At 35.6% G+C, this 22,080-nt stretch overlaps 1 protein-coding gene and 1 long non-coding RNA gene across 10 annotated transcripts in view; one reads left to right on the forward strand and one right to left on the reverse strand.

The window, feature by feature from the left end:
- The window catches only part of LOC118764310, a 19,677-nt gene extending 5,841 nt beyond the window's left edge, over positions 1-13,836 (forward strand). The window contains exons 2-3 of the long non-coding RNA XR_005000123.1: positions 6,419-6,420; positions 12,356-13,836. This is a non-coding gene — a long non-coding RNA (uncharacterized LOC118764310). The remainder of the gene's footprint in view (positions 1-6,418; positions 6,421-12,355) is intronic.
- LOC115213812 (uncharacterized protein C630.12) overlaps positions 1-22,080 on the reverse strand; it is a 64,609-nt gene that overhangs the window by 21,878 nt on the left and 20,651 nt on the right. For all 9 annotated transcript variants that reach the window (XR_005000119.1, XR_005000121.1, XR_005000120.1 and 6 more), the window contains 5 exons: positions 17,431-17,602; positions 16,239-16,346; positions 13,663-13,825; positions 10,979-11,116; positions 8,479-8,619 (listed from right to left, as the gene is read on the reverse strand). Coding sequence is in view for 6 of the 9 variants with exons in the window: in XM_036504906.1 (XP_036360799.1) it covers positions 8,479-8,619; positions 10,979-11,116; positions 13,663-13,825; positions 16,239-16,346; positions 17,431-17,588 (708 nt within the window). In the remaining 3 variants the exon portion in view is untranslated. The remainder of the gene's footprint in view (positions 1-8,478; positions 8,620-10,978; positions 11,117-13,662; positions 13,826-16,238; positions 16,347-17,430; positions 17,603-22,080) is intronic.

The following is a 22,080-nucleotide window of genomic DNA, read 5'->3' on the forward strand; positions in this document are numbered from 1 at the left end:
ATCTAATAATGTATATCTATATGTTATATATATCTGATATTATATATGTCTATATATTATCTATATATATATATCTCTATCTATATATATATAGATCTATATATATATATCTATATCTATGTATATAATCTATCTATCTGTATTATATATATATATCTATTATATCTATATTCTCTCTCTCTATATCTCTATATATCTCTATATCTATCTATATCTTATCTCTATATATATCTATATCTAGAAAGTAAAAAGAGAGAAAAAAGAAAGCTGACCATGCAGAGCGTTTAATAAAACCTTTATATTTCAGACACAAAGGCCCATCTTCAGAAGAAAGAAAAACAGTCCAGTTTTCTCAGACTGTTCATTTCTTCTGAAGATGGGCCTTTGTGTCTGAAACAAAGGTTTTATTAAACTTTCTGCATTGTCAGAAGCTTTCTATTTTCTCCCTTTTTTACTTTCTTCTGAATTACAATGCTTCAAGCAAACTACAATGCTCTTTTATATACAGACTAGTTGCTGCATTGGATCTTTTGAATATGATAAGGATAAAGACGAATGTAGCTATATCACCACTCCTCTTTCTTGACCCCCATTATTTTCTACTGCCGCTCTAAATTATAGTTGGCTTTAGGCATTTTTTTCCTAAATTCATTCTGTTACAATAATAGCAAAAAAAAAGCAATGTAAAATAGTCTCTAGTGCTGTTGAAAAATTTGCTAAGAAATTATAATGGAAAATCCTGTATGTTGCAAATCTATATGATCGTATGTTTCCGAGGAAAACGGGTTATTTTAAATTGATGTAATGTTTGCACTAATTGATTAAATGGAGCTGCTTGAAACAGCTGTAATGTACTGATACTTGGACATTCTTGTTACTTATTTGCTTTTTATCTCTCTCTCTCTATGTATATATATTTATCTATCTATATATATATATATATCTTTATCTATATATATATATATATATAATAAACAGTCTTTCAGTTTCAAAAGTTAGTGAAATAAGTAAAAAAAAAAAAAAGCTAGCTTGCTTTATCTATTAGATTTATGTATTTAAGTAATACACATAAATTCAATAGTCAATTTTGTGTAGTTTGTCAAAATATGTAATAAAGCATCTACTTTTTTTTGTGTAAGTGACTACAATTCAAGAATTTTTAATGATTAACAAATAGTATTTAAATTAGAGCAATTCCAAAACTGATAATGAATATAACAAAAGAGGTTTATGAAAATAGCATTTACTGGACTAACATTTGAGGAGCAGAAGACCTACCTTAGTGAGACAATTCAATCTGCAACTGTTTCACAATACTTTTTAGCAAAAACATTCACCAACATTATGTAATTAAAATGATAATTAGATTGGTGTTTTCTTATAAGTGTTTTCACAAGCCAAGAAGAACTTAGTTGCAAGAAGGTTTTTCTGGTAAGAAGAGAAAATAGATTTGAAGGATTGTATATGGATACATTTTTCAGATAAGAATTTAAGAGTAGAGGATGACTAGAAAGATTTGTAGTCACTAAATTTTAAAGGAAACATTAAATTTCATCCAATTAAATTTTATAAATTCATTGATTTCATAGACTTCTTTGGAGACAGAGGTTCTATTTCATACTTGTACTTGTTGATCAGCTGAGAGGACAAGATGAAAGTAAATAATTTTTCTTTTACATTCCTGAATATAGTAAAAAGTGAGTGAAAATGAAATCAATCCCAGATTCAAAGAACTCATTTAAATCCAATTTTTTAAATTTTAATAAATAAATAAAGTACACAAGTGAATTAATGAAAAATAAAAATGTCTTTCTCCAGCTATTCTAATTCTTGCTTGTTTTATCTCTAAAGCTTAATGATCAAATGATTTGTTCTTTTCAAATCTTGATTCATTTCTACTTTACCATCACTCACCAGCTCATGGTACATTATTATAACTCCACTTATACAATCCATGCAACTGGACATCAAAGACATCAACACAAGTATGCAAGAGCAACAACAATGTTGATTTGCACATGTAATGCAAATGGATGATGCATGCACATTAAGAAAATGCTAAATTGATGATGGAAGGTCCATGTATTTAAGGTAAACCACAGAAAATTAAAGAACAGAAATTTGAACAAATCTGAGAACACTGGGTCTTACAAATAAGTTTACACAGGATTGAGATTTGATGTTGCAAATCTGTTAAGAACACAATAAAAAGGAGCCAACCCATCATCAGCCCAAGCTAAACATCATCAATATTTTATGAAATTATGAGTTTTAGACCTCACTCTCTCTTTACACTTTTACTTGTTTTAGTCATTGACTGCAGCCATGCTGGAGCACCACCTTTAGTTGAGCTAATCGACCTCAGGACTTATTCTTTGTAAGCCTAGTACTTATGCTATCGGTCTCTTTTGCTGAACCACTTAGTTATGAGGACGTAAACACACCAGCATCGGTTGTCAAGCGATGTTGGGGTGGACAAACACAAACACACATATATATATACATATTTACAATGGGCTTCTTTTCAGTTTCCATCTACCAAATCCACTCACAAAGACTTGGTCAATCCGAAGCTATAGTAGAAGACACTTGCCCAAGGTGCTACACATTGGGACTGAACCTGGAACCATGTGGTTGGTAAGCAAGCTACTTACCACACAGCCACTCCTGCACCTCAGTAAAATTTTCAACTCATTTTCAGTATGATATCACTGAGATTTACATGACACAAGTAAATCTAGTAATGGCAATGTTACGCATTAATATGAGACACTACATTGCCTCTTAGATGCAATGCTTACTGTACTGAACTTGTCTGATTATTTTCATATATATTGTGGTAAAATATCTAGTAAAATACTGTGTACAGGGCAGTAACATTGAAAAAAATTTCATGTTCATATAATGACTTGAAGATATTTCCTTTTGCCTTCTCTATGATCATTTAAATAAACTCAGCACTTACTGCAAGCTTACAAATATTTGTCAATTATATATTGGCTGCAACCAACAGTAGTGAATTGTAACATCTATCCATGGCTAGATTGGCTGGTTAAATGAAAATCTTTTTTTTTTTTACCAGTACACTCTACTCACTTTGACAAGATAATCATTATTAACTTTTTCATCATTTGATTGGTTCCATGTTGATACAATCAAAAATTATAACTTTTAATCAGAAAGTAGAGTTCATTAGAATTTTTGATATTCCCAGTTCAAATTCCTTTCACATTTCTACAATTCCTGACACAAATTTTTGTAAAGAACTTCATCTGAATTTTGAATTCAGGTTCAAGAGATTTAGAAATTAGAATTAATAAAAAGAAAGAGATGAAGTTTCATATATGGTTAAAACATAAACTTTACACTTTGATTCCTACACTTAAAAATGAAGATAATCAACTCAATAACGATTACTAATTATGAGTGGCTAAGAAATTTGCTTCATAACCACTTGATTTGGGGTTTTAGTCCTGCAGCATGACCTCTTGGGCAAATCACTTCTATTATAACCCTAGGCCAATCAAAGCCTTGAGATAGAAACTGAAAAAAGCTTGTCATTTATGAATGTATGTACATATAAATACATGCATGTATAAATATATGTGCAATAAAGAACTAGAGGTGTGTTTGTGTGCGTGTCCTTGTCTTGACATCATGTGAAACTTATAAACAAGCATCACTTTCTTTCCAATTTTCCATGCAAACACGTTCAGCAATGGAGAAATATTAATTTGCTTAAAAATAGGTGAGGGTTGATGAGAGGAAAAGCATCTGGCCATAGTAAATCTGCCTCAACAAATTCTGTGTGACCCATGTAAACATGGAAAAGTGGACATTAAAATCACAATGATGATGAATTTCTTCTACTAAACTATACTAATTTCTGTAAAAGAAGGGCATAATGCAAATGGAATCAATCTTTTCATATATTCCTTCATTTGAATCTGCAACTTCACTTGCCTGAGTTTTCCTGTTTCTTGTTTGTTCTTCAGGGAGACCACTAAGATATTCAAGATTCTAGTGGTTAGAATTTTGTTCATTTGCCTGCCTTTCTGTCATTGGTCAGTGTCAGTAAGGTGTGATAAATTAACAAAAATTAAGGTTATTCTTAAATGTCGTAGGTAGTTTTTAACAGATGCAAGATTTTATTGTGTTTATATTTGAAAGGGTTGGTCAGTGCGAAAACCAGACAAAGTTGCTGACTTAGTAAGGTAGGAGGTGTTTCATTTCTGAAGGTTATGTCAATAGGGTGTGTTTGCTTTTAATGATATTTTCTGCAAACTTCATTTACTTCCTATCATTACAGATGTTTAAGCTTGGTAAGGCATTGGCTATTAAATGACATGATGTAGGACTGCTGTAGTTGAATTCTGGTTTGGATTATCCCTTGCAATTGCTGCTACTACTTCAAGCTTAGAAGTGTTTTCTCTTACAGCTATAATCCACTTTTACAATATTTCTGTTGAACAGCTTGCAGTATTTGTGGTTGGAGGAGATATGCTTCTTTTTTTATTATTAACAAACATTTAGATGTTTTTTCCCATATTAGATGTTACATTCATGTTTTTGTGGGTTTTATTCTTGTATTACAGTTCTCCCTTAACACTTTAGTAGTGAAACCTACTGATGTTTCAGCATGAAAGATAGAATCCTTTTTGTAAGGTACATGGAAAATAAGAGTGTTACTATTGAAAATTAACATTTCTATTTGAAATATTAAATACATGTTGTATGCTTGGAGTCACTACAAAAGCATGTCCTGGTTTCTTGACATGTCTTGATAATGTTGCACTATCTTAGTAAATGAAAGGGCCTCATAACTATGTCTGGGTTGTTTTATTGTTTGATAGATTGGAGAAAATGGGTCAAGGTTATTAACAGGAAGAAGTAACCTGCAGTAGAAAATCTACTTCTATGAATTCCATCTGACCCATGCAAGCAGGGAAAAGAGGATGATGATGAAACAATGATGTATTAAGTACATTTTTCTTTCGTCTGTACAACAAGACATACAATCTTTACTTTTTCTATTTGTCAGTATTACTGTTGTTGGGATGGTATTTGTTGATATGGTTGTTGATTTTCTTTATGCTAATCTCTTAACAAAGGAATAAAAGAGAGAGTAGTCTGTTACAAGTTAAGAAGGCTGAAATAAGAAAAAGTTAGGTTTGTACATAAGTAACACACAGTGGCTTGTAATGAGGTTTATCCTAATGATCATTAATTCAACACTAAATTCTCACTTTCAACAGGGCTCATTAAGGTGAAATGATAAATATTCTAAGAAAGTGTAATGCCTCATTTTTGAGTCATCGCTTGTCATGGTGGAATATGACAAGTGTTTGGAATAATATTGAGATGCAACATGACTAAAGCATCTTCAAAAACAAATTCTTACTTTTTGTTTTTAACTGAATAAAAAAAAACTAAGACAACCCATATGTTAAAAAAAAAGAAAAGGATAATTTCAAATGCCAAAAAAAGTCAAAACTTTTTTAATGTAAGGAGTCATTCTATTATTAAAATGAATGCAATTAATTTTAATTTCATTAATTAAAATGAATGCAATTTTAATTAAAATATTAATTTTAATAATAGAGTAATAACATGTTTAATTAAATATTTCAATAGCCATAATGAGATGTTGTAACTAATACCTATAAACTACTTCCTCCTCTTTTCTTTTTGTCTTGTGTGCATGTGCTAAGCACATGCACACACACACACACACACACTAACAGTTTATGAATATGAATCCAACAGTAAAGACTGGCCTTTAGACATTTTGAATAATTTATAAATAAATTATCAGAAATGAACGGAGGAGTTAAACTCTTTTTTTTGAGATTATGTTTCTTTTTACCACAAGAAATTAGTTAACACTAAACGGTGCTTTAACTGAATGTCAATAAAACAATGTTTGATTTATGGTAGTTAATTCAGATAGGAAGGGATATGTTCTACATTCTAAATAAAATATATGTGAAGCAGATATGACTTGGGTAGAATAAGAGGAAGGGACAGAAAATTAAGAACTGGGGAACATATAGATAGGGGTGGTTATCATATAGGCAAAAATAGATTAAAGAAGGAAAATGGAAAGCAAAAAAAAAAAAAATAAGGCAAAAACAAAGCGAATTAGGATTAAAAGCAAAAAAGCAAAAATTAACCAACAAAGCAAAATAAGTAAATGTAAAATAAATACTGACCAAAAAAATTTTTTTGGAATTTGAGAAAAACATTCAAATTAATAAAATCTAAATAAATAAATATTTAAAGCAAACAGATTCTTGATAAACCCATGTTTAACCTTGTCTTTACCTATGACTTATGAAGATAATTTGTTTGCATATGTATGCCCATGGTTAAATATAGGTAATATACTGGTAGTGTAATGGATACTTCTATCCCTTAGACGTTTATTTTAACCTCTAACTCAACTAACCTTTAAGTAAATGACAAATAGTTAGCTATCATAAAAATATTGTATAAATATAGCAATTGCACAGACTAGGCTTGGTGACAGGCAAGCCTAGTACATGACTCATACATTGTTCGCTTTCCAGACATTTTTACATTACTGCATGTACTTTATATGCACTTTCTGACAAGTTGTGGTGCACTTGAGCACTGTATACAATAATTTCATTATTATTATTATTATTATTATTATTATTATGTCTTCAGTTTGGAAATCAAACAGAATCAGCCACTGAAAAACAGGTATTTTGAAATTACTGCTATTTATTATCTGATGCCATTTGATTGTATAAAATTGGATACTTATAACACAGTAAGTTTCTCTAAATGAACATAATACTGATGATAATATATCAAATAAAAATTTATCTTCCAGACTGTTTTATTTGATGTTTCCACTATTAATCTATTTGATACCAAACTGCATGAGAACTACCCAAGTCCTGTGATACAAATTTCATATCTAATTAAATTAAATCAAAACTTTTCATTAAAATTCCATGTTAATTTATGTTCCAAATGCCAGTTAAATAATGACAGTTACTGTATATATAAATATCTAAGTAAAATCACTGTGATCATACATACAGGCTTGTCCTTTACACGTTCCGGTGCCTCATAAGATGCACTTGTACCTGTGCCACATAAAATGCACTTGTGCTAGTGCTGCATAAATGCACCCAGCACTCTCTGTAAAGTGGTTGGCATTAGGAAGGGCATCCAGCTGTAGAAACCATGCCACAACAGACAACTGAAGTCTGGACAGCTCCCCGGCCACTTCAACATTCACCGAAATCAGGCTATTCCCACCCGTAATACAATATTATGTTGGGTGAATGCACTTCATACACGAGGTACACAAATGAATAGGAGACCGGTGGGAGCGCTATGAATGGTATGGACCCTGGAAAATTTGGAACACATCAGAAAAAGTTTTCAGAAATGCATTAATGAAAATGGACACCACATAATGGTTGTTGTTTTTCACACTTGATTTTGACAAATGCTAATTCAATACAAACACAATAAAATTTGCTTGCAGCTAAAATGAATGATTTTGTGAATTCTTCAAAAGCATCTGTCCTCTCTGCCCCACCCTGTATAAATGGGATACCAAGTGTATGATGGAACACATTGAATTTGTTTTTTCTACAAAATATACTTGTAAAGTAGGAGTATATCTTATATGCCACCAAATATGGTATCTTAATAAATTCTCTATTATTTTCAAAATCAATTGAAACAAAAAGCAATGTATGGTGACAAAAGGGTTAAAGTGATCTAAATTAAAAGCTTCCATAAAAAATTTCATGTTAATTTATTCTAAACATCAGCTTAATACAGGCAAAGTTATTCTTCTAAATTCTTCATTATTTTCAAAATTAATTGATACAAAGGTAGGGTATATTAACAGAAATATGGTTAATGAGTCAGCCTTCCTCTCTGAACTACTGCATACTGCTCAATCTATAGCCATTTGTTGCTCATCTCTCTTCCTCTTATCACTCTGTCACATTTCCTGCACTAGCTAAACATTTCACCCATTCCTAAACTAAACACTTTGCCTAATTCTTCTTTCTCAAAATCATATCAATCTGCGGATTTCCAATGAAGCTTATAACATCAACATAATTTAAACTGACCACTGATCACATCAATCTTAATTCATTACCAGCCACCTAAAGTTAAGCTGAGCTGAAACAGAGCTACATCCTCTTATGACTTAAAAATAGTAAAATTGAAATAATAAAAAAAATTTTTTAAATAATCCAACCAAAATGATAGAAAACATAAGTCAGATGTTTCAAATAAAATTGCTCCTACAATTCTAAAAAGATTTCAAAATCCTTAATAAAAACAAACAAATTAAACATCTCCCTGCCAATTTCTTTGCAAACACCATCAGTCCTGTTGGATCATAAACTTGTAGATTTTTTTTTTTGTAGGGAAGGAAAAAAAAATCTACAATGTGCCATTAAGTTAAAAAATACTTACAGGATAAACATGGCTCTTTAGCTTTGGAGAAATTGATTCATGGTTCAAAATGATTCGGAATGGCATGTAAATTTCTTCACCAACTTCTTGAAGTATCTTCTTGTGCTTGGGTAAAAATGGTTCAAAGAAACGGACATCCAACTAAAAAATATATAACATTTTTATATATATGGACTCATATTATATATATATGTATAGTTATTTCGTATAAATTCTCTCCTTGCCATTAAAAGTAACTCAAAAACTATTTATCAGTCCATCTTTTCTAGATGGACCGGGGAGTCCTTCCTTTAATTTTTTAATCTTTTAACTGGTTCCAGTCAGTGAGTGAGATATACAAGCACAAACACATAAATTTAAACACATACGTGTATAATAATTAAAATGAGGAAAACAGAAATTCAAATTAATGTCATAATAATTTCAGTAAACAAACATTTTAATTATTATTGCTCGTTCATTTCGTTGGACATCATTATTTGACACATGGAAGGTGGACATTAAATGATAATGAACACTTCATAGATGTGCTAACTGTGCAAACAGACATGATGTATACAAGCCTTCATGAGTGAATTTCTAAGCATTTGAAATGTCAAAAGGATATATGTTAACTGACCAAGAAGCATATTTTATACATACTGGATTGTACCTTGAATTTACGAAGTGGTCTCCTTTATTATCTATTGGAGTTTAACTGATGTTTACTCAGTTAACTGAATACTATACAAATCAGCTTCTTATATGAAGTGCATGATTATAACTATTCCCTCAAATTTATATATATATACTAGCAGTATCACCTGGCGTTGCTCGGGTTTGTAAGGGAAATAACTATATAAGCATTTTTAGAGATGTAAAGTATAATAGCCATCTCAATATGGCTAACCACAAAGCGGGGGTGGGGGGGTACTATAGCTTTTTACGTTCTGAGATTTAATAATACATTTTTAGAGAGTTACTTCCCTTATATAATAGCAAAAAATGCATTAAAAAATGGGAAAAAATGATGGTAAACTTTTTTTTAAATCGTAGACTCATCGTAGACGCGCACTAATACCCAGAAGGGCTCAATATGAATCACGACTATAAGACACCCGGTTTTGGTTAAACTGCACCGCAAAATGTGGGAGTAGTTAGGAATCTAAATCGGAGTAGACAGACACAACCTTACTTTTATATATAAAGACTAGCAGTATCGCCCGGCGTTGCTCGGGTTTGTAAGGGAAATAACTATATAAGCATTTTTAGAGAGTTATAGCAAAAAAATGCATTAAAATTGGAATAAAAAATGATGGTAATTTTTTTTTTAAATCGCTGACTCATCGTAGACATTTTTAGAGAGTTACTTCCCTTATATAATAGCGAAAAAATGCATTAAAATGGAAAAAATGATGGTAAATTTTTTTTTAAATCGTAGACTCATGTAGACGCTTTCTTAGCCATTTCTGTTTTGGTGTCTTCAAGCCATGAAGTCGTTCTAAAAGAACGCTGGTCTCCTTGACAACGCATTACGACGTTGATTTCTTTACACTCCCTTCCCCACAGCTTCACGAGGGAGGGAAGAAGGGGGAGAAGCAACACAGGTGCAGCTGTGAGCGTGGACGCCAACTCCGCCGCAATCGACACACGAAAAAATATGCATTAAAATGGAATAAAAAATGATGTTAAATTATTTTTAAAATCGTAGACTCATTGTAGACGCGCGCTAATACTCAGACGGGCTCGATATGAATCACGACTATAAGATACCCGAATTTGGTTAAACTGCACCGCAAAATGTGGGAGTAGTTAGGAATCTAAATCGAAGGGGACAGACACTCACACAACTACAGTTTTATATATATAGATATGATTTTGATTTTGATTTTTCCAGTTTCAGCTTATGAGCTGTGGCCATGCTGGGGCACCATATATACACATACATATACACACACATAATCATCATCATGGAAGTCTATCTTCCATACTGGCACTGGTAGGATAGTTTGATATGATCAAACAAACCAGAGCACTGAGTCAAGCTCCAATGTCTGCTTTGGCATGGTTTCTACAGCTGGATGCCTTCCTTATGCCAACCATTTTACAGTGTACCGAGTGCTTTTCTTGTGACACAACTTCAGTGAGGTTGCCAAGTAACTCATAAAACAAAGAGATAAATCCCTTGGCTGGGGGGGTATTGTAATAGAGAGGGAGGTGGCTTTATACCTGTGTTGGGAAGCTAGCTTTCCAATCATATGGCCTTGGGTTCAATTCCACAGAGTAGCATCTTGGGCAGATGTCTTCTACTCTAACTTAACCAAAAACTTATGAGAAGACTTGGTAGACTGAAAGAAGCCCATTGTATATGTGTTGTATGTGTGCATGTACTCTTAACTTGACCTCATGTGATAGTTCTTTATTATAAAGAGTACATGAAGAGCTGGACAAGTAAGTGTTTAAAAATTATATATTAAAAACTAACAAATATATATGATTACAAAAAAGAAAAAAAGCATACCTTGAAAAAAGAAGCAAATCGGAATTTAACAGCTCCAGTTAAATATTCAAAGTATCTTTCAAAGCGTGATATTTTTTCACTTGTTCTTCTGTCAAAGCCTTCACCCCCAATATCATTATCTCCAGGAACATAGATTTTCTGAAAAATTATCATGATTATATCATGCCAAGTCAGTCTGTTTAATTAACAAGGCAATATATAAAAGTTTTTCATTTTTATTCATATATTCATTTTTATTCATGACACTGCATCCTTTAAGGCCCTCATGCTTCCCGAAATCCGTTGAAACTACACCTGATTATATATACACTTTAGATGAGTTGTAGTGCACCTGAGCACTGTACACAATTATTATTATTATTATTATTATTCATATCATAAAATTGGAAACAAATATGTATGTGTAAAACAGAAGTTTTCTTCCATATATAATATTTTATCGTTTACTTATTTCAATCATTAGATTGTGGCCATGCTGAGGCACTGCCTTGAAGAATTTTTGTCAAATGAATCAACCCCAGTACTTATTCTATTGGTCTCTTTTGCCAAACTGATAAGTTGTGGGGACGTAAACAAACCAACACCTGTTGTCAAGTGGTGGCATGGGACACACAAACTCAAACATGACAGACTTCTTTCAGTTTCTGTCTACTAAATCCACTTACAAGGCTTTAGTTAGCCCAAGGCTATAGCAGAAGACACTTGCCCAAGGTGTTGTGCAATGGGACTGAACCTTCAGCCATGTGGTTGGGAAGAAAGCTTCTTACCACACAACCACATGTGCACCTATAATAATAAAGTTTGTTTGAACATTATTAAAAACTGAAGATGGTTTAGTAGTAATATAGAGAAGTCAGGTGAAAAAAATTACTTTTGGAGATATATGCAGAAATATCTTTTTTCATATATTTCAGCAATTATATTCATATCTTTTTGAGTGTTACTACAATACTATTTGCTTCTTGCTGACTCTGCAGCATTAACTCTTTTGTTACCATATTTCTAACAAAATTCAGTCTTTATTTCAATTAATTTTGAAAATAATGAAGAATTTAGTAAAATAATTTTGTCATTTTTAAGCTGTTTGGAACATAAATTAACATGATACTTTGATGGAAGTTTTTAATTTAAATCATTTTATATAACACCATTCGGTGGTCTCAAGCAGGCTGGTATCAAAAAGTTAAAAACATATGTAAAAACTAACACTCCCTTTCTCCAAGCTTAGATTCGAAACCGAATCTAAGGATTCTCGCTTGTCTGAGTCACCACTGGCCAAACAGCCATGAAAGAAATTTTTTGTCCTATCAAAAAAATTATAGATCATCTCCCTTTGACCTTCAACCTCAGTTCAAATGGCCAGGTGCTGACCTATAGACAGAAAGGATCTGGTACGTAGATAGAGTGCACAAGATAGCTGACCAGTACTTTCTCAGATGAACAACGAACACATAGACACAAAGCATATTCAGTTCTACCACATCATATCCACAGATGTATCCTGTTGTTTTTATTCTTCTCCAGCTCGAAGCAGTTAGCAACAAATAAATGCAGTGAAAAATTGTGTATATCACCAGCAAACGCAAGTCCCGTAAATAAATTATGTAAACTATAAATCGATGCCATTCCATTATTTACTTGGAAGGCATCCACATGCCTATCGCATCTGTTTACCTCAACACATTCTGATACACCTTTTCCACTACACATACACAGATTAACTGGGGAACACTGAAACTAACTATAGTCAACCTATTTGACTGGTAATGACTGGTCAGCTATATGTACTAATAGGATTATATCCTTCTTGTCTTGATCATAGTTTTAATGTCTACTTTTCCATGTTTGCATCAGACAAGATTCATTGAAGTAGATCTTCTATTGCTTGATGCTCTTCCTGTTGCCAACCTCCATCTATTTCCAAGCAAGGCAATATTTTCCACTAGCTCAGACATGTTTTCCCAGGAAATTGCAAAGAAATAGTACCACTCAAATGATGGTGATGTTTGTTTACAGTCAGTGTTTGATGTCAGAACAAGACAGAAACACACACACATACACACTGAAACGTTAACAATGGTTTCTTTCCAGTTTTTGTCCAGCAAATTTACTTACAAGGCTTTAGTTGGCCCAAAACTTAAGTAGAAGACATTTATCCAAGTGCTGTGTAGTGGGGTTGAACCTGAAATGACATGGTTGTGTAGCAACTCAAGGTACTAATCCAATACATTGAATTTCATATTTCCCAATCAACTACATTATTTTCCCAGAATGCACAGTCATCGCTGTGTGGTTAAGAAGGTGATTTCCTAACTACAAGCAAGTATCTTCTACTATAGCACTGGACTAACTAAAGCTTTCTGAATGTATTTGGTAGATGGAAACTGAAAGAAGCCCATTGCATTTGTGTGTGTATGCATTTGTGTCTCCTTGTCTTGACATTAAATGATAGTTGTAAGCATACAAGCAGTTTCATTCCTTTCCATTCTTCTGTGAAAACATGCCAGCCAAGGTAAACTACTATCTCACTTGGGAAGAGGTGAGGGTTAGTGACAGGAAAAGCATCTGGTTGTTGAAATTTGCCTCATCAAATTCTATCTAACCCATATGCAAGCAAAGAAGAGTGGATGTTAAAACAATGACAATGATGATGACAAATACGCTCACATACATGTTCAACTCACCTTGGTTTCAGCAGCATCCTGAAAAATATTCTGCAATCTTTGGTAATATAACTCATATTCTTCATTGGTTGCGATACTACCTTCATCCATTAGATCACCAAGGAAAAGAATGATATCTGGTGAGGAGTGGAGAAATGCCATACTAAATGAACGGCTTATATACCTGGAAGGGAAGGAAAGAAAGCATTTTTTTTTTATGTAACAGAAAAGGTTGCCATTTGCAGCAAAAAGAAATTCAGAATATAATGAAAGATATGTATGTCCACTTTGCTGGGTAGTTGGTGTTAGGAAGGGAATCCAGCTATAAAAACTGCCAAAACAGATACAGAAGTCTGGTGCAGGCTCCTGTAAAATCATCCAACCAATGCCAGTATGGAAGGCGGACATTAAATGACAAGGATAATATGTAATATTTTTTCAACAGTAACAATAATACACATTTTAAGAAAACAAGCTTCTAATAGTGCAGCCACTGCTAAGACAGTCATTGTCCAAGAAATGATGGGCTAATTTCCCATAACCATTTAATGCAGGGGTCCCCACCAGTACCAGACTACACAGAAAGAATTTTTTAATTTTATTTCTATTTTATTGACTATCGCAAACTGAAGGACTTTTATGCATTTCAAATGTTATATGTATGCAATATATATGAAATAATTACATTATATATTATGCACTTTATTGTGTTTTGTTATGTGACCCTCTTTTTCTGTGGAACAATTGTCTTGCATGAAATCAGGCATTATTTTTCAAAGCAAGTCACTTTGGAACATTGAAGAATATGGTTTTTAAAATAAGTATTGATTCATCAGCATCGTTTAATCTCCACTTTCCATGCTGGCATGGGTTGGACAGTTTGACATGGAGCTGTCCAGACACAAACTGTCTGTTGTGGCATGGTTTCTATGGTTGGATGCCCTTTCTAATGCCAACCACTTGACAGTGTGCTAGGTGCTTTTTATGTAACACTGGCACAGGTGTGTTTATGCAGCAGCAGTATGCATGCTTTTTTGTGGCATTGGCACTCAAAAGGACAAGCCTGTATGTGTAGAAGGTAGCAATTTTACTTAGCTTGATGCGTTTTATTAAGTACAGCAAATCGCTACTTTTCCAAGTCCCTTGTCATTTCCTCAGCGTAGCCCAGCATCTTAGCACCATTTACCAAGTCCTTTGTGAGCCGCTCTCTGGCTATCTATCTGAGGCTTTATATAGCTATGGTGTGGCCTCACCAGGAATTTGCATCACTGGTCTGGAACCCCTATCTTGCCCAGGATATTAATCGTCTGGAAACTGTTCAGCAACGTGCATTTGCCATATTCTGAATGCCTTACTTCCCTAGGCATGGATACATTGAAACTCCGATGTCTGGCAGCTGATTTGGCAGATACCCATAAAATTATTAACCATCTTACCAACAACAACTCTGAGCACCTTTTCAAACTCCACCTGTCTAACACCCATGGACATGTTTACAAAGTCAGAAAACAGCACAGCTCCCATGACTTTCGGAAACATTCTTTCACGCTAAGAGTTGCTGAAGCATGGAACAAACTGCTGGCATCAGTTGTTTGTTGTCGGAGCACTGCATCCTTCAAAACTTCCATGCTTCCTGAGATTCGCCAACACTACGCTTGATTTTCTCCCCTCCATACACATGCAAGCATGGATCTGACTCATACATTATTCGCTTTCCAGACATTTGTACATTACTGCATATGCTTTATATGCACTTTTTGACAAGTTGTGGTGCACCTGAGCACTGAATACAATAATTCCATTATTATTATTATTATTATTATCTGAAGATCCTTTCTCACCACTTTGTCCCATGTCTTCCTGGGTCTACCCCTTTCACAACTGGAGCTCAGTACTTCTTTATGCAGTTATCCTCATCCATATGAATTACATGACCAAACCAGTGCAGTCTTCTCTCTTGTACATGTCTGATGCCTCTTATACACAGTATTCCTTAAAGCATTTACACTCTGTTGTGCATGCACACTGACATTATCCAACCAGTGGAGTATGCTAGCTGCATTTCTTTCAAGCCTTCGCAAATCCTCTGCAGTCAAAGCCCATGTTTCACTGCCATGTAACATAGCTATATATACACAGGCATCATACAATTTGCTTTTCACTCTCAAAGAGAGGCTCTTATTTATCAGCAAAGGTAGAAGCTCTCTAAACTTTGTTCTATCTAAGGCATCACCTTTGCTTTTGTAGCAGCTGACTACAATGCTGCTACACCAATCGTTGGGTATGACTAATTTACAGACACCCTGATTAACTATATGAGTGACTAGGATATGTCCTACTCCACTACATATTTTAAGCATCTAAGTTGTGATGCCTGATGGGTCAGGGGCTTTCCTTGTCTTCACATCCTTAATTGCTTTATCTATCAAGCTACTGTTGATTCAGATAGCTGGTCCCTCAGTTGGGTCTACATTTGGCAAACTCTCTATTTCCCATGCATTCTCCACATTTAGCAGCATTCCACACCTTTAGATAGTTGTTCAAACCACCACAATCATAACATCATCTGTTAGCATGAGTTGGATACATATACATACCTGTCTGCATCCCATCGTGAAAAATACCCTACTGGAAAGGCTGGCTCTCTTTGGTAACCTTGTATTTGTGGGTCTGAAACAAGGAGGAGCACCATGTCTCCATCATGTCTGGAAGACAGAAAAAAAAGAAAGGAAGTTTTGAGGAATGTCAACACAGATTAAATTTCTAGATTAAAATAAAACATGCAAGATTATCAGTAAACTCTTGTCATAAACACAAGACATCTTATCAACTCTGTCAGTTTGATGCCTAAATGCCTGAATTAATAAGAGATTTTAACTGATCGGGCATAGTCAATTTTTTTGATAACTTGGCTCAAAATTGATTTATGAGAAAAAATAGAAAATAAGATAGCATGAGTCTCAAGAGCATACATGATTAGAGTGGAATACCTAAATAATAGTTTGGAAATAAAATCAAGTTGCTGGGAGCTTACAACTAGTCTACGGCATTAACCATACATACCTACAAACATATATATATATATAAAGATCATCATCACATCATTGAATGTCCATGTTCAATGCTGGTATGGGCTGAATGGTTTGACACACTCTGACAGGTTCAAAGACTACATCATGCTCCATTGTCTGCTTTGGCATGGTTTCTATAGCTTCCTAATGCCAACCACTTTACAGTGCATTGGATGCTTTTTATATAGCATCTGTAACAATGAAATCACCAAGGAACTGACCTCTCAACTGAGGTAGTAGTAGTATTGAAGGTGGTGATTTAGTGCCAGGTGATAAGATGTTAGAGTACTAATAGTACAGGCACTCCATTGGTTATGACAAGGATTCAATTAGTGGATCACCTGATCGTGAAATTAATGTTTAAGTGGCTGAGCACTCCACAGACATGCATATCCGTAACAATTCTCAGGCAGATTCAGTGTGACACAGACTGTGACACGGTTGGCCCTTTGAATTACAGGTACACTTCATTTTTGCGAGCCAAGTTATAGAATAAGGTGTCTTGCTCATGAACACAACACACCATCAGGAATCAAACTTATGACTTTACAATTGTGAAGTGAATACCCTAACCACTAAGCCATGCATCTTCATGTATGAGTAGAAGGACAAAAAAAGGACTTGCAGTAGAGGAGACACATGGCTACCTTAGTTGGGGAGAGAGGGTAAAACGGGATAATTATTGGAAGGGTAAAAATATGAAAGAAAACATCATTACCTTGTTTCCACAGGGATAGGTGCCCATTGGAGATAGTGGGCAAAATGTAAAACATATTCATTACCAATTACTAATAGTAAGCCAGATAGAAACAAAAAACTTTTGCTTGTAATTCTTTTAATGAGGCGAGAAGCAATGTTTGGCCCCTTAATACCCATTTGTTCTAGTCATGCTGCAAATATAAAATAAACAGATAATTGGATATATTTTTAATGAGTTAGAAAATAAATTAACTCCAATATATTAATACTTATTGCATTCAAAACTTAACAGTTAAAATAATATAAAAACTAGCTGGACCCATGAAAACTTCACAAAAACATAAATGTAAGCATCTGTAAATTGTGTGTTGGTGCCATGAGAAATGTTTCAGAATATATAAAGAAGTGTAAAACTGATAACTATATAATCCATCCAAAATATCTCAATTATGCAAATGTAAACAGAATTACTATTTAGCGTTAAAATACATCGTACATATTCAAAGAACCTTCCTGGTTTAGTGGTACAGAATGTTCTTCTGGTATTCTTTTACTTGTTTCAGTCATTTGACGTGGCCATGCTAGAGCACTGCCCTTTAGCCAAAAAAATCAACCTCTGGACAAAATAATGGAAACACCTTAAAATTTCAAACAAATTTATTTTAATATGGAGTAGGACCGCCTTTGGCAGTAATTATAACTTCTAAAATGCATCATAAATGTTCAATAATATTGAAATCTGGGGCTGTGGTGGCTAGATAAGATGTTCAACTTCACTAGAATGTTCCTTGTGCCATGAAGCTGTGTGAACTGGTGCTTCATCATCCTGAAAGATTGTGTCTCCCTCTGGAAACTGTCCCGCAACCATAGGATGAATTTGATCAGATAAAACACTTAAATAGTCTTCACTATTAATTCTGCCATGAAGGAAAACCATTGGGCTGGGAGATTTCCAAGATATAGCCCCCCAGATCATCACAGATCCTCCTCCATATTTAACAGCTGGAAGAAGGTAGTCTGGGTCAAATGCTTCTTTTGGCTGTCTCCACATGTATACTCGGCCGGTGGTCAGAAATAAGATAAAGGATGACTCGTCCCAGAAAATAACATTCTTCCACTGCTCTAGGGACCAATTCTGTAGGTTTTCACTCCACTCTAATTACTTTGCAACGTTTGTTTTTAAAAGTAGTGGTTTTCTGATTGAAGCCCTCCCATGAAATCCAGCTTTGTGCAGCTCCCGGCGAACAGTTTTTGTGGAAACTGGGTTCTCGAAGTGGTCATTAAGCTCTGCAGTAATTTTGAGAGCTGTGCTTTTGTGATCCTTTCTAACAATTCACATAAGAGTCTGACGCTCCCTATCTGAAAGTTTTGGTTTTCTTCTGGAGTTTTGTTTCAATGAGTAGGTTTTCCCTCTTTCTCAAAGACTGTCATTACTTTCAAGACTTCTTGATACACCAAACATTTCGGCTGTTTTCGTTACACTAGCACCTGCCATACAAACACCAACAATTTGACCTCTTTGAAAGTCCGATAGATCTGTCATTTTAATGAATTTTAATTACCTTTTTCTGATGATATCTGAAAAGAAACAGCAATTTTAGCAAAACATTTTAAGCAACACTAATAGTAAATCAAAAAGCATAAAAATAAACAAGCTTTTGACAGTTATAAAACTATCAAAAGCCTGTTTATTTTTATATTTCAAAATTATGATGCTATGGTGCTAGGTGTTTCCATTACTTTGTCCAACCCCTGTATGTATGTATGTATGCCAAAACCTTCCCAGGTGAAGAATGTACCCCTCAACATAGACTAGTAGTTAGCAACTTCAGGATCAGGGCTAACTTAATGCCCAGAAGACGACCAGCATGGAGGAGAAGGGTCTGGAAGCTTTAAAGATCCTGCAAATGGACAGGGATTCAGAGACGTGTTACTCGAAGCCTTTGCTGAAATAGAAGGGGATATAGTATCACATGATATGGAAGTCAACTGGAGGTTTCTACAGGACAACCTGCTGAGAGCCACTGACCAAATCTGTGGGTGGTGCAACAATGTGGTTGATAGGGCTATTAGAGAAAAGAAACAGGCTTGGAAGGACTGGAAGAACGGTGGTAGCAGGGAATTGTATCAGACTGCCAGAAGGGAAACTAGGAGACAGGTTTATTTAGCCAGAGGGGAAGCAGATAAGAAAATATTTGCCAATGTTCTGTGCCGTGAGGACCAAAGACTTGAAGTATTTCGTGTTGTAAGACTGTGTGAGAGAGAATCCTGAAATGGTAGGAGAGAAATGTATTCACATGAATTTCGTTACTTGAGGTATTTCGTATAGCAAGACAGTGTGTGAGAGAGAATCGTGACGTGGTAGGAGAAAAATGTGTTCGCACGGATGACGGCTCACTTGCGCTAAATGAGGATGCAAAGAGAGAGGTTTGGAGAAGCCACTATGAAAGGTTGGTGAATGAGGAAAATGAATGGGATAAAGAGAGTCTGCCGAATGTTGACCCAACAGAGGGACCAGCAATCCGAGTTGACAGTTCCTTAGTAGATAAGGCAATTAAAAGCATGAAAACAGGGAAAGCCCCAGGCCCATCAGGAATTACTGCAGAGATGCTCAAAATATCTGGTAGTGTCGGCTATAGCCTAGTCATCCGTATAGTTAACCAGGTGATACACGAAGGAGTCATACCCAATGACTGGTGTAGCATCATAATAGTCAACTGCTACAAAGGTAAAGGTGATTCCCTAGATACAAATAATTACAGAGGTATCAAGTTGTTGGATCAGGTAATGAAGGTCACAGAAAGGGTCATAGCCCAACTAATTAAGGAGAGAGTTGGTTTAGATGAGATGTAGTTTGAGCTTGTGTCAGGGAAAAGTACCACTGATGCTATATTTCTGGTAAGACAGCTGCAGGAGAAATACCTGACCAAAGATAAACCTCTGTACCTGGCTTCCGTTGACATGGAGAAAGCCTCTGACAGGGTCCCTCGATCCCTTATCTGGTGGTCAATGAGGAAACTAGGGATAGAAGAATGGTTAGTGAGAGCTGTACAAGCCATGTACAGGGACGCTGCTAGTAAGGTGAGGGTTGGCAACGAGTACGGTGAAGAAATCCAGGCAGAGGTAGGGGTCCACCAAGGTTCAGTTCTCAGCCCCTTCCTTTTGATCATAGTCCTCCAGGCAATAACAGAGGAATTCAAGACAGGATGCCCCTGGGAGTTCCTCTATGCTGACAACCTTGCTCTAATTGCTGAGTCACTATCAGAACTAGAGAAGTTTTGGGGTGGAAGCAAGGATTAGAATCAACCTAGCTAAAACCAAAGTCCTAATAAATAGGAAGGCAGGCAAACCACAAATCCCTTCAGGTAGACGGCCCTGCTCGATCTGTAGAAAAGGCATAGGTAGAAATTCTATAAGATGTACCCAGTGTAAGCTATGGACACATAAGAGGTGCAGCAATATCAAAGGAAGGCTAACTAGGAAGATAGTTTTTGTATGTGACAGATGCTCAGGAGCAATAAACACTGAAAATTTGCAGGGAACAGCTTCTGCCACATTCCAGGGAGAAAAACTAGATGTAACTGATAGCTTCCGTTACCTAGGTGACCAAGTCAGTAGCAGGGTTGGATGCTCTGAGAGTGTAGCTGTTAGAATAAGAATAGCCTGGGCAAAGTTCAGAGAGCTCTTACCTCTGCTGGCGACAAAGGGCCTCTCGCTCAGAGTAAAAGGTAGACTGTATGATGCATGTGTACGAACAGCTATGCTACATGGCAGTGAAACATGGGCTGTGACAGCTGAGGACATGAGTATGCTTGCAAGGAATGAAGCCAGTATGCTCCGCTGGATGTGTAATGTCAGTGTGCATACTCAACAGAGTGTAAGTGCCTTGAGAGAAAAGTTGGACAAAGCATCAGATGTGGTGTGCAAGAGAGACAACTGCGCTGGTATGATCATCAGGTGAGAATAGCTGTGTGTAAAAGTGTCACATCCTAGCAGTTGAGGGAACCTGTGGAAGAGGTAGACCCAGGAAGACCTGGGATGAGGTGGTGAAGCACGACCATCAAACATTAGGTCTCACCAAGGCAATGACTAGTGACTGAGACCTTTGGAAATATGCTGTGTTTGAAAAGACCCTGCAAGCCAAGTGAAACCATACCCGTGGTCTATGCCAGTGGTGTAACCAGCCCACTTATGCGTACCTTTCATTCATCGGACACTAAACTCTGCTTGCAAAGACCTGTTGAGGAAAGTGAAAACAAAATCAAATTCGATGACACGCATTTGTACTAGTGGAGCACGATCGTTGCCTGGGCCGCTGACTGGCTTCCGTGCCGGTGGCACGTAAAAAGCACCATTCAAGCGTCAGCGTTGCCTTACTGGCACCTGTGCCAGTGGCACATGAAAAACAACATTCGAGCGAGGTTGTTGCCAGTCCCGCTGGACTGGCTCCTGTGCAGGTGGCACAGAAAAAATACCATTTGAGTGTGGCCATTGCCAGCATTGCCTGACTGGCCCTCGTGCTGGTGGCACGTAAAAGCACCCACTACAGTCTTGGAGTGGTTGGCATTAGGAAGGGCATCCAGCTGTAGAAACTCTGCCAGATCAGATTGGAGCCTGGTGCAGCCATCTGGCTCGCCAGTCCTCAGTTACACTGTCCAATCCATGCCAG

This window comes from Octopus sinensis, linkage group LG7, assembly GCF_006345805.1.
Source record: "Octopus sinensis linkage group LG7, ASM634580v1, whole genome shotgun sequence".
NCBI lineage: Eukaryota > Metazoa > Mollusca > Cephalopoda > Octopoda > Octopodidae > Octopus > Octopus sinensis.